Source organism: Nicotiana tabacum, chromosome 8 (assembly GCF_000715075.1).
Source record: "Nicotiana tabacum cultivar K326 chromosome 8, ASM71507v2, whole genome shotgun sequence".
Taxonomy (NCBI): Eukaryota; Viridiplantae; Streptophyta; class Magnoliopsida; order Solanales; family Solanaceae; genus Nicotiana; species Nicotiana tabacum.
This window is the reverse complement of record NC_134087.1, coordinates 74,563,096-74,576,052: the sequence shown is the minus strand read 5'-3', so window position 1 is coordinate 74,576,052 and position 12,957 is coordinate 74,563,096. Positions and strand designations below refer to the sequence as shown.

Genomic DNA, 12,957 nt, shown 5'->3' with positions numbered 1-12,957 from the left:
CAGCATTTTTAACTGATCTCAGTCTGCTCGGTATAACCCGAAAATGTTTTCGGAGAATGACTTGTTTTGCCTCTGAAAATATCACCCTAAACTTTATTCACTATAATAGTAAAGTGACGAAGCTTTATCTACTATAGCAATAAGGTCGACTAAGAGTGAATTTTTGTTTAAAATAGAAGCTAAAAGAATAGTATAAAAGCTTCTTAGATCTGTCTTCTCCTTAATAACAGAAAGATCAGTCATTTGTCATAGAATTACTAGCCTTTAAAAAACAGAAAGTTTAAAACAAGCCATATGTATACTTGATTAATCAAAGAAGTGGAACAAAACCCTGTATATTTCTTTTCATTTTCTTTTTCTTTACATTTCTTCATTTTCTTCTCAGGTTCATGAGTTTAATTAGCTAGGGAAATGATATAAGAAAAACCCAAGAATGGAAGAGTTAATTTTTCAGTTGGATGGATTTGTCTTTGAAAAGTCTCATGCTGAGTGCATTTAGCATTGCTTTTGAGTATTGGCGTGAACCCATCTTCCAATCCATTCCTGTTGACATCATGACTTTGAAATCTTGGTAACTTATCCTTCCATCCTGTATATATATTAGCAAAATGAAGCAACCCAATAAACAAAATAGAATAGAATTTAACTTCTATACACTGACAACATGAGATGTATTAAGGTTAATTACCTTATCCAAATCAGCATCAGATATGATGTCGTGGATCGCTTGATCATTCTTGGGGCCAAGATGATCATCAAACAAAGAAACTTTCAAATCTTCAAACTCAATATATCCACTTCGATTCTTGTCAAATTGAAGGAAAGCTTGGCGGAGATGATCGTCGTTGCTTAACCTCTGTAAGTGTACAGCCATTGTCACAAATTCTTCACAGTTTAGCATCCCATTTCCATCTACATCAGCCTTTTCACATTATAACAAAACAAAAATTTCTTAATTAGAAGGTATATATGTGGTATATCAACATATACAGAGTTTATATATAGCTTACAGCATCCATTAGCAATTGGACTTCAGGATCAGCAACAGATTGCCCCATCATATGTAGACCATCTTTGAGTTCTTGGAAGCTTAGGTTTCCATTTTTGTCACTGTCCATCATATAGAACATTTGTTTAATTCCATGAACTTGATCTTGTGGTAAGTTATCTGCTACAACCTGTAAATACAATTATGCGTGAAATATATCAAATTTCATGTTACACTTGTTGTACGTCCAAGAAAGAGAAGAGAAAGAAAAATAAAAAGAGAAACATTAGAGAAATGTTTAATTAGGAACTTACTCTAAGAACTTTTTTCTTGAATTTATTCATCAAAGTGAATTGCTTAATCCTCGCTCTCACACCTTCTCCCAAACATACATTAGAGACCTTCTCAGCATTCTGTATCCAGTGATGTTCTGAATATTTATAAAAATGTGAATATTTGCATTATCAGATCACCTAAAAGATAACTAATCATCTATACAAATGTGGAATTACTAACCTGACAGGTTATTTGCTATTATCATATTAAAGTACACATGTCTAATAAAATGATATTGTGATAGTAACACTTACCAAGGACTTCTTCAACTGTCAGCCTATTATAAGGATTTGGATCAAGCATTCCTTTGACAAGGTCCTTAGCTTCATCTGATACTCTTGGCCAAGGATCTCTGTTAAAATCTATTGTACCTTTTACTATTGCGTGTGCAATTCCTTCTTCGGTTTCTGTTCTAATCACAAACCAAGAAACCCCATATATAAGGAAAAGACAATTAGACAATTCACAAAATCTGTAAAACTAGCAGAACTATTCAACGCCATTAGGAAAAAAACATACAATAAAGAAGATCAGAATGGTGAAGTAATTAAGTTTAAATGGTGAATTACCTGCCCAAAAAGGGGGAACGCCACATAACAAAATGTAAAGAATAACACCGGCACTCCACACATCTACTTCTGGTCCATAATTTCTTCTAAGAACTTCTGGAGCCATGTAATATGGGCTTCCAACTATTTCACCAAATCTCTGACCTGAAAGATAAAATTTTAATGTTCACTAATTTGGGCTAAGTTCACAGATATACATTCTCAGCAATGTTATTTAGAGATTAGTCGGTATTTATTTTGTCCTGAAATTTTAAACTATAAAAATCGTAACATCAGGACAATTCGGGATGTTTTTGTCCTGAAAAACTGGAATTTAGGACACACTGACTAATTCCTAAATAACAGTATTTTAGAGTGGCTACCTGGTGTCATTTCTACGAATTAATAAGACAAATTCACATACTATAATTTTGGATATGAACTCTTAAAAGACTTACCAGGCTCAAAGAAAATAGAAAGGCCAAAGTCAATGGCCTTCAACTGAGCATTTTCACTTGTATTGGCATACAAAAAATTCTCAGGTTTAAGGTCTCTATGAATTACGCCATGCTTGTGGCATACCTATCACGAAGCATAAAAGATTTGTTTAGCAATTGCAAATAACTGAGCATATAATTAAGTGCATAAAATTGTAAGAAGAGTAAACAACTTTCGGATTCTTTAAACAAATAGCCGGTCAGATTCATTGTTTATTTTTCCTAGCTAGTATTAAAATTGTCTATATATTAATTATATATGGTTATACACATAATATACATAAAATATACATATATTATCCATCTACCAGCTACTTTTAGCTAGTTTAGGAATCTTACACAAATAGCCGGTCATATTCATTGCTTACTTTTTCTAGCCAGTATGCATAGATTATATGTCTATTACACATTCGTCGGCTATTTTTAGTTTAACCGGTTAGGTGGCCGGCTATTTTAAGTTAATGTGTTTTTATATGCTATTGAGTGGGTGGCTAGGGGCAGCCCGGTGCACTAAGCTCCCGCTATACACGGGGTTCGGGGAAGAACCGGACCACAAGAGTCTATTGTATGCAGCCTTATCCTGCATTTCTGCAAGAGGCTGTTTCCACGACTTGAACCCATGACTTCATGGTCACATGACAACAACTTTACCAATTATGCCAAGGTCATATGAGTGTCTATTTAGGTTAATTCTTCAAAAACAGGCAAATGGAGAAGAGAATACTTAATAATTACCTGGACAACCTCAAGAATAGTCTTGGTAACACGAGCAGCAGCTCTTTCGGTATAATGTCCTCTAGCAACAATTCTATCAAAGAGTTCACCACCTTCACAAAGTTCCATAACAAGATAAACAGCCTCTTTATCTTCGTAAACTTCCTTATAGCTAACAATATTAGGGTGTTTAGGCAAATGCCTCATTATTACCACCTCCCTCCTCACATCCTCCACATCTATCTCTGTCCTCAACTTGCTCTTTGCTATTGTCTTACATGCCACATTCTCTCCACTTTCCTTGTCTACACATTGGTATGTTATCCCAAACTCTCCTCTTCCTAATTCCTTCCCAAACTCGTACCTGTTAGAAGAAATAGAATCACATAAACCAAGACGCAACGTATTGTTTGTAAAAATACATACAAGTCCTTCAACATGCAAGAAAGTCTTTGTATACTCCAAACCAACTTAGACATGACTTCTCGCATCAATTAATATAATTAAAAGAAGACTATTCAAAACAATGGCGGATCTACGTGTACTATTGAGGGTCACTGGACCCTAAACTTTGGCACAAATCTTATAATGTGTATTCTTTGAAAATGATTAAACATAAGTCACTTGACAGTTGACATCCTGATTACTAAAACCTTTAGGGGGCATTGGTTGAGCAGAATCATGTACCCCATCGCCTTAAAATTTCCGGTCCGCCTTTGATTCAGAATAATCATCTTATTTCATAAGCAGACATGTTCATTTCAATATAAAACTTAAATTTATATTTTTCTGTTTAAATTCAGGTTTTACATAAAAACGAAAAATATCAAGTCTCTTAATCCAAGTTTATATATCAAGTCTCTTAATCCAAGTTTATATATATTACAATTTACAAACTATATATCTAACGATACCTCTTGTAAATGTCATCTCCAGATGGATCCTTAACGACATTTATAGGACGAGAGAATTTCTGGGATTTAGGAACGGATGTGCGGCTAGAGTTCTTGGAACAAGTTTCTTGATCAATAGGAGTAGGTCTCATTTTTGTTCTTTTCAAGAAACTTGCATTTTGTACAGACATGCAGGTCCCCATTTTTTGGGATGTTAGATTATATATTTTTGTTTTTCTTTTGTTATAATGTAGCTATAGCTAGATTAGCTTAAACGTAACATCCCAAAGGGAACAAAAGATCAAAAGAATTAAATGCAGTGAAGGAAAACAATGAGAGAGAGAGGAAGGAAGAGGGAGAGAAAGGAAACCCCAATTTTAGGGGAAGGGAGTTGATCAAGTCTTAAGCCAGGGGTATTGTGTTGTTTTCTTGCTTTCCCCGGTTTTGTCTCAATCCCTTTGACCACTTTTCTCTTGTGGCATATAAATGCAGAAAAAATTACAAATTTAGAGGAAGTATGTTATTTATTTTTTATTTGTTGTTTTAATTAGAGAATTAATATATAGTTTCCCATCTAGAAGATTAGCAATATGCATTTAATTACTTGCGCGTTATCGGTAACAATGTTGCAATTTTCTTAATTTTTTTAAAACTAAGCTTATATACGTTATTAGATCGTTCAATTGTACATCCCCCCCTCCCTTTGATGCAATATGTTGCCTTTATGTAGGAATATATAGTACCAAAACCTTTGACTTATTATATTCTTAGCTACTCTATCTATAAGGAGAAAGTTTTATTTATAGGAGTTACCTGTTATTTATATTGGTGGAAGTAGCAACTATACCTCGTAAAATTCGTAGAGGTATGTGCAAATTGACCTGGGTACCGTATTTATAATAGATAAAGGTTTTGTTCTTTTCTCCTTTGGCTCTAAATCTAACCGATCCCTTTACAAACTCTATTATCATCTACAAAAATGATTGCAATTTGTGAACCTTTTATGTGCATGATCTCTTTATTCTGAAGAGACTTCCTGCGAATCTAAATTTGTTACCTTCATTTTCCTAATGCTGATGTATATAGAATTCCCTAATTGATATTGAAATACCACAAGTCTTGAAACCTTCCAAATGCAAACCTCAGTTTCTAGACAAAGTTCAACTTGAAAATCTCCAATACTAGAAATCTGAAAATTACCGACCAAAAATTTGCGATCAAAGTTGGCCGGTCAAAAAAGCGACCAAAATTGGTCTCTAATGTGGAGAAAATTATTAAATACTTATTTTAAATAATTTACCGATCAAGGTTTTGGTCGCTTTTTGGTCGGTAAAGTGGTAAACATATTGACCGGGCTGATCAGACTTACTTGGTCAAAGAAATATTGAAATTAGCGACCAACTTTGGTCGCTAATGTGGGACCCAGTTATTACCGACCTCGGGTTCTTTTAGGGATTGATAGACTTGTCAAGATTCTAATTAGTATATATAATTTTTCATCAAATATATCTGTGTGTAAATTGATTCATCGACTTATAACATACTCAGATGCATCGTTGAATATTAAAAACAAAACGTCTCGAGTTATATCAATTAATCTGTTATAATTGATTCATCAACTTATAACCTAGTGATGAATGAATGTAATTCATTAACTCTGCTATAATACAAATAATGAATACAATAGCATATACTATAACATGCTATATATGTAGTTAAAGTAGCACGAAGTGTGTGTGTTATATATATACACACACTAACGTATACTATAACAAGTTATATATACGTTATAGTATTACAGTGAAGTATCTGTGTGTCTATATATATATATATATATATATATATATATATATATATATATATATAGCGCTAGGAACACAGGGTCGGGTTCTTTTAGGGATTGATACACTTGTAAATTGATTCATCGACTTATAACCTACTCAGATGCATCGTTGAATATTAAAAACAAAACGTCTCGACTTATATCAATTAATCTGTTATAATTGATTCATCGACTTATAACCTAGTGATGAATGAATGTAATTCATTAACTCTGTTACAATACAAATAATGAATACAATATCATGTACTATAACATGCTATATATGTAGTTAAAGTAGCACGAAGTGTGTGTGTTATATATATACACACACTAACATATACTATAACAAGTTATATATATAAGAACATGAAGTGCTAGGAACACTGGGTCGGGTTCTTTTAGGGATTGATACACTTGTAAATTGATTCATCGACTTATAACCTACTCAGATGCATCGTTGAATATTAAAAACAAAACGTCTCGACTTATATCAATTAATCTGTTATAATTGATTCATCGACTTATAACCTAGTGATGAATAAATGTAATTCATTAACTCTGTTATAATACAAATAATAAATACTATTATATCAATTAATAGAATAATATTATATTGGTTTATCAATTCATTAATTATTCGTACATAGTAATGTATAAGATTGATCATCAATTACAATATAGTTTATGCGTGTGTATGAAATTACTCATATACTTAAATATAACTTAAAAAATTCATTTACATAGATGCTATTATAATCTATTAAAAGTAATTACCTAGTTAATATAATTTTTTTAAAGATTATGCTTATAGTTTATAATTATTTATAATAATTGTAGTTAAATAAAATAAATATTTATAGCTAATAAGAATATTTTTTTAGCTTATAATATTTAAAAACCAAGAAAGAAAAAATTTATTTAATTTTTTTTAGAAATAGCGACCAACGTTGGTCACTATTTTGGTCAAACGGTCAAAACTTAATTACCGACCAAAAATAGCAACCAACGTTGGTCGCGTTTTCTAATAACAGAGTCAAAAACGGGTCCCCCCCATTTCTCTTATTTTCTTCCCTAAAATTTCCGCAACTCTCTCTCAACACCTTCCCCTCCCCTTCTTTATTTCCCTCACACAAATCCCATTCCCCCACCCCGCACCACCATTACCGTCGCCGACAACCGCCGGACTGCCGCCGCCCACCAGTGTACTGCCCCCCCTCTCCTTCTCCACCTAAAAAAAACCTAGGTTTTGAATTATAACCTTGAATCTTTGTTATTTCTAGTTGTTGTTTCAATTATTTCAATATTGTAGTTTATTGTTTCAATTCTTTGAACATTGTATTTTATTGAGGATTAGGGTTTAGGCCTTGTTTTAATTAGTTTTGTTAATTAATTTTATTAACTAATTAGTGTTGAATTTAGTTTAGTTAGATTTGAATTATACTTTGTATTGTCTTGATAGTTTAGTTAGAATCTAGGGTTTAGGATATGAATTGAACCTTTAGGATATGAATTGGACTTTTAGTTTATGAATTGAACTTTTAGTTATAAATTGAAACTTTAGGATATGAATTGAACTTTTTGGATATGAGTTGAAATTTTAGTGTATGAATTAAACTTTTTGGATATGAATTGAACTTTTAGTATATGAATTGAACTTTAGTTTATAAATTAAACTTTTAATTTATAAATTGAGTATTTTAGGATATGAATTGGGCTTTTAGTTTATGAATTGAACTTTTAGTTTATAAATTAAAATTTTAGGATATGAATTGAACCTTTAGGATATGAATTGGACTTTTAGTTTATGAATTGAACTTTTAGTTATAAATTGAAATTTTAGGATATGAATTGAACCTTTTGGATATGAATTGAAATTTTAGTGTATGAATTGAACTTTTAGTTTATAAATTAAAATTTTAAGATATGAATTGAACTTTTAGGATATGAATTGGACTTTTAGTTTATGTGTTGAAATTTTAGTTTATGAATTGGACTTGTAGTTTATAAATTGTAATTTTAGGATATGATTTGAACTTTTAATTTATGAATTGAACTTTTTGGATATGAATTGAACTTTTAGTTTATAAATTAAAATTTTGGGATATGAATTGAACTTTTAGGATATGAATTGAACTTTTAGTTTGTGTATTGGAATTTTAGTTTATGAACTGTACGAGGATAATCACCAAAGCCACCAGAAAGCTTTATGATGACCCTTATGCGACTTGGAGTTCTCGCTGAAGGAGCAAATTTTCAATCAATTTAAGGTATAAATATTCTTTTAAGCAGTATAATTATTTATATTTATGATATTTCCATTTAATATTTAACTTTTGAAATACAGAGCAAGTGTGTATGGGAACACCGCTATAGCGCGGAAGTGGCTGCAAATTTTCATCACAAAGCTCGCAAGCGGTTGTCACATAGTTTCTCCAAAGCTAAAAAGTTGAACCAGAAGCCTGACTGGTTGCTTCAAAATTTATGGGAGGATTTGCAAAGGCAATGACTTACCGCAAAGTTCTTAGAGAAGAGCGAAAAAGGAAAGAAAGCTTGCACATCTGAGAAGGGAGGCTCCTTGCACACTGGAGGTGCGATCAGCCTAGGGACAATTAAAAGAAGATTGGTACGTAATTGCTTAATTTATTTTAATTTTGAAAGTATATCTATTCTGTTTATTAACTAAAATTTATGAGTTTTCAGGAAAAGAAGTTGGAGCGTCCATTGAACCAAGATGAGCTATTCAAGGAGACTCATATTGTAAAGAAGAAGAAAGAGACGGATCAAGAAACGTGGGTCGAGGGCCGAGCCTCGACTGTACATGTAAGTTTTCACTTTTCATTAAGTATTTTGATTTACATTTATATAAATTTTGAATTAATAATTCAATGTAATTTTTCTTACAGGGTCGCTTCACAGCTGACGTGGAGGAATTCACACACAGTCAGCTACCTAATGAGTCGGGCGAGCCAATTCAACCTTCGGACGAGGATGCTGAAAGAATATGGATGGAGGCTGCTGGCGGTCCAAAATGGGGGGAAGGTATACGGGCTTCCTACTAAGAAATTCCATCGCTATAAGTGTGGAATGCAAGGAATAGGGACTTCCTCGGAAGGCGAGCAACTTGATGGGGAGAGTCTCTCCGCTATGCGGGAGACTGTGACAAAGCTCACATCCGAGCTAGAAGCGGCCAAGGAAAGAGAAAAGCTTAGAGATGCTCAGTACATTGGCATGCAAGCTCAGTACCATGGCATGCAAGCTCAGCTCAAAACTCTCCTAGCTTCTGGAGCTTTTCCGATTCCCCGGTCTCATGAGTCATCGCCAGAGGCTCGACTTGAACGTGAGCGTTCCTCCCGTCCTCCCCGTGATCATTCTTCTCGTCCTCGACAAGTAGACCCTTCTCTATACCGTCTTGTTGATGAAAATTCATTAGACGGTGAAAATAATAATATTGTACAAAATACTCCTTGACTTTTATATACTTTGAACTAGACAAATAGAACCGGTTTTGAACTAGTTGTAATAAGCGTTAACTTAGTTTTGTTAGTTTAATTTGTTAGTTCTATTGAACTTTAATTTGTTTGTTTTAATGTGTTTTTTGAATTGTGTTGTTGTTATTGTTGTTGGGTTGTTGTGAATATTTTAGTATTGAAATTGTAGTTTATGAATTGAATTATATTGTTATTTAGGGATTTTGGTATGCTGGCAGGTGGTGTAGTTGCCAAAACAGGCATTTTATGCCAAAATTATTACACATATTAAAAAAAATTCTGGTAATTAGTGACCAAGGTTGGTCGCTTATATCTAAAAAAAAATAAAAAATTAAAAATTGGTGACCAAGCTTGGTCGCTAATGAACCCAGATTTTAATATAAGCGGCCAAAGTTGGTCGCTACCCTATTAAAAAAAATCCTGGAAATTAGCGACCAAGGTTTGGTCGCTTATATATAAAAAAAATTAAAAAATTAAAAAGAAGCGACCAAAGTTGGTCGCTATGAAATCAGATTGTTAAATATATATTTTTTAAGATAATATATATTTTCATTTACAGACCAATGATGGTCGCTAATTTTTGAATTATAATAATTAAAAAAATTATAGTAAGTTAAATATACAGACCAACTTTGGTCACTAAATTTATATTATTAAAATATTGTACCGACCAAAGTTGGTCGGTATTTTGTTTACACTGAACATTTGGTCCTTTTACCTTAGCGACCAACTTTGGTCGCTAAGGTAAAGGGACCACCAATATAGCTACCAAGCCTGTTTGGACGCGTTTTGGTCGGTATATTGAGATAAGCGACCAACGTTGGTCGCTATATGTGATCGCGTTTTACAGAATTATATACTCAAGTAATTTCAGAGCTAACTTTTTTTGCATTTTGATTTGCCTGTGGAGTCATTTTCTATAATCCAAAAGCAAGAAAATGAAAAGATGCCAAATTCATCAAATTTCACAAAGTTGCACCATCACTAATAACACTTCAAAATTGTTACGAAGTAAAAATTCAAAGTAAGAAGCCAAAAATTACAAAGAAGGTAGTAAATGTTAAACTACTATGATCGGATTTTAGAAAATATCTTATTCAAATTCACTGATTACAAGATCATACATATTATGTACTTATTGAATTAGTATTGTATGGTTCAAAATTTGTCTTTAGAATATTTAAGCCAAGATAATACTAAGGAAAGAGTTCCCAAGTTGTCATTTGTCGAAATGGCCCAAGAAGCAGTGAAGTATGTGATCGAAGAGTCAACGAGAGCCGTAGTCGAGGTGTCAATAAGGGTCGAGGTCGAGGTCGAGGCCGAGTACCGTTGACAGAGCTATAACAGCTAGTTCTCAAGATAGGATATTAAAGAGAATATTCTAGTTGATATTGTCTGCACTTGTACTATTAGAATTTCTTAAGAACATGTCCCATATAAATAGAAAAATAGACAATAATAGAGGAGAGGTGCTATTCATTTGTAAAACACACACTTTGACTTGAGAAAGAGAATCGGATCTCATTTGCTAAGATACAAACATCACCTTTTCACTGAGATTCTTCTCTGCACTTTCCCCCTAGATCCAAAAATAACTCAAATATTCAAGGGATTGTTTATCATTCATTATTATCAGAAAAAACATCCCCTCATTCCATCCTTTCTTGGGTGACACATTCATTTTATTTACTTAAATGTCATTTATTGCTGTTTATTGTTATTAAATGCTATATTGTTATTTTTGATTTGTGGAATATCCACTACATACTACTGCCACTATTCGACCGTACTTGCATAGTATTTATTGCTTCTTTGAAAACCCCATATAAGGATATTATTGTTAGCTAAGATTAATCCTTATTTACACAAATTTAATTATTTGAACCAAGACATATATTTTTTGGTCAAATAATTTGGCGCCGTCTGTGGGGGATTCTTAGTTAAATTTTTAATTTCCTATAGATCAACAATTAACGCAGGTCACTAACATAAAACAATTCTGAGATCTCCTTTCTTTGTGTGTACAAAACCCTACATGGCAGGTAACCAAGAGGAAAGGACGAGAATAACAGATGGTTTCCCAAACAACCTCTTAAATGTCATCAATGAAAGTTGTGAAACGGTAGGTGAAGACACGATGCCCAGCGCATCCCCTAGGCGAGAGAGGTCACCGCTCCCACACTGAAACATTATAAAACCCAGCGGTAAAGAGGCCTCCATGTCTACAGAGGAAGGGATTCCCCCAGCTGTGAAAAAAATCCTCGAGGCATGGCTAATCGACACGCTAGCAAGCGTCCTCAACAAACCTGCCTCAGGTGCAATTACAGAAATCGCAAGGGCTTGCATGATACAACAAACAGACGAGTAGTGCAACCAACCCCTCCTTCCAACAATAGATATAACTCACAATGTCATTGATAGTGCATGTGACAATTCCCTCGCTGCCATTTTAAAAAGGATGGAATAAATGAAGAATGAAAAAAAGGGGCTCTGAGACCAGATGAAAGAACACCAAGAACGGATTGACAAGATGCCGAGCGCTCCTAAGTTGATGCCGAAAAGGGACGCCAACCGGTTCGTAGAGCATCCCTACAGCGATGATGCAACATCATATGCCATACCAAAGACCTTCAAAATGCTACCCTACCTCAGGATATACGACGGCGCAACCGATCTTGAAGATCATGTGAACTACATTACTACCGTAAAAGGCAACGATCTTGCCAAGGAACAAATGTCCTCTATTTTGCTGAAGAAGTTTGGCGAGACCCTCACAGGAGGGGCACTAACATGATATTCGCAGCTACCAGCACGCTCCATAGAAACTTTCGAGGAAATGGCTGATAAGTTCATAACCACCCATGCCAGAGCCAAGAAGGCCGAGGCGAGAGTAAACGACATATTTGCTATTAAGCAGTCCTTAGGAGAGGGACTAAGGGACTTCCTCTCCCGGTTCAACAGAGTAAGGATGACTCTACCAAACGTATCTGAAGGGATGACGGTCGTAGGTTTTCAGAACGGGTTGAATCGAGAGGGTTCAAGAGCAACTAGAAAAGTGTTGAGTCGATTGATGAAGTATCCTCTAACCACTTGGGACAAAATCCACAATGCTTATTGTGCCGAGGTCTGGGCAAACGAGGACGATCTCAACAGACCAACTCACCCGCTAACTTTGGTATAAGCTGAATCCAGAAAAGAACAAAGAGACAGTACCCGAAGAGATCACCTGATTCCATTACCTAACAAGGAACGGCACCAACCATATGTTAGGACGGCCGCTGCACCCTCCCCTCGTTATGAAGAAGGCTGTCCAAATCAAGGACAGAGACTTATCGGGACAAAAGAGGTATGCCTCATTTATTATCTGCCCACAATTTTTGTGTATCACCTATAGAAATAGTCTACGACCTTGAGAAACTCGGAGCAAAACTGAAGTGGCCGCCAAAGATGAGATCAGACCGGAACACCAGAAAGTCCGACGCCCTCCGTGAGTTCCACTAGGAATGCGGACACAAAGCAGAAGATTGCATCGCCCTTAGATAGGAAGTCGTAAACATGTTACGAAAAGGGCACCTCAAAGAACTATTAACCGACAAGGGGAGGACCAACTTTGCCAGAGAAAGTGAACATCATGGCCCGCCAAAACTGCTATCACCAGCTCGTACCATCAA

The 12,957-nt window shown here is 34.5% G+C and overlaps 1 protein-coding gene across 1 annotated transcript; it reads right to left on the bottom strand.

Moving 5' to 3' along the window:
• Nucleotides 1-319: 319 nt before the first annotated feature.
• LOC107780531 (calcium-dependent protein kinase 24-like) lies at nt 320-4,407 on the bottom strand. Its single transcript, XM_075219374.1, has 9 exons — nt 3,998-4,407; nt 3,105-3,447; nt 2,331-2,454; nt 1,894-2,037; nt 1,579-1,731; nt 1,303-1,418; nt 1,011-1,178; nt 689-922; nt 320-589 (listed from the first exon to the last, which is right to left on the bottom strand). Exons 1-9 carry the CDS (start codon nt 4,177-4,179, stop codon nt 443-445), a joined length of 1,611 nt encoding a protein of 536 aa, XP_075075475.1. The 5' UTR covers nt 4,180-4,407; the 3' UTR covers nt 320-442.
• Nucleotides 4,408-12,957: the final 8,550 nt, after the last annotated feature.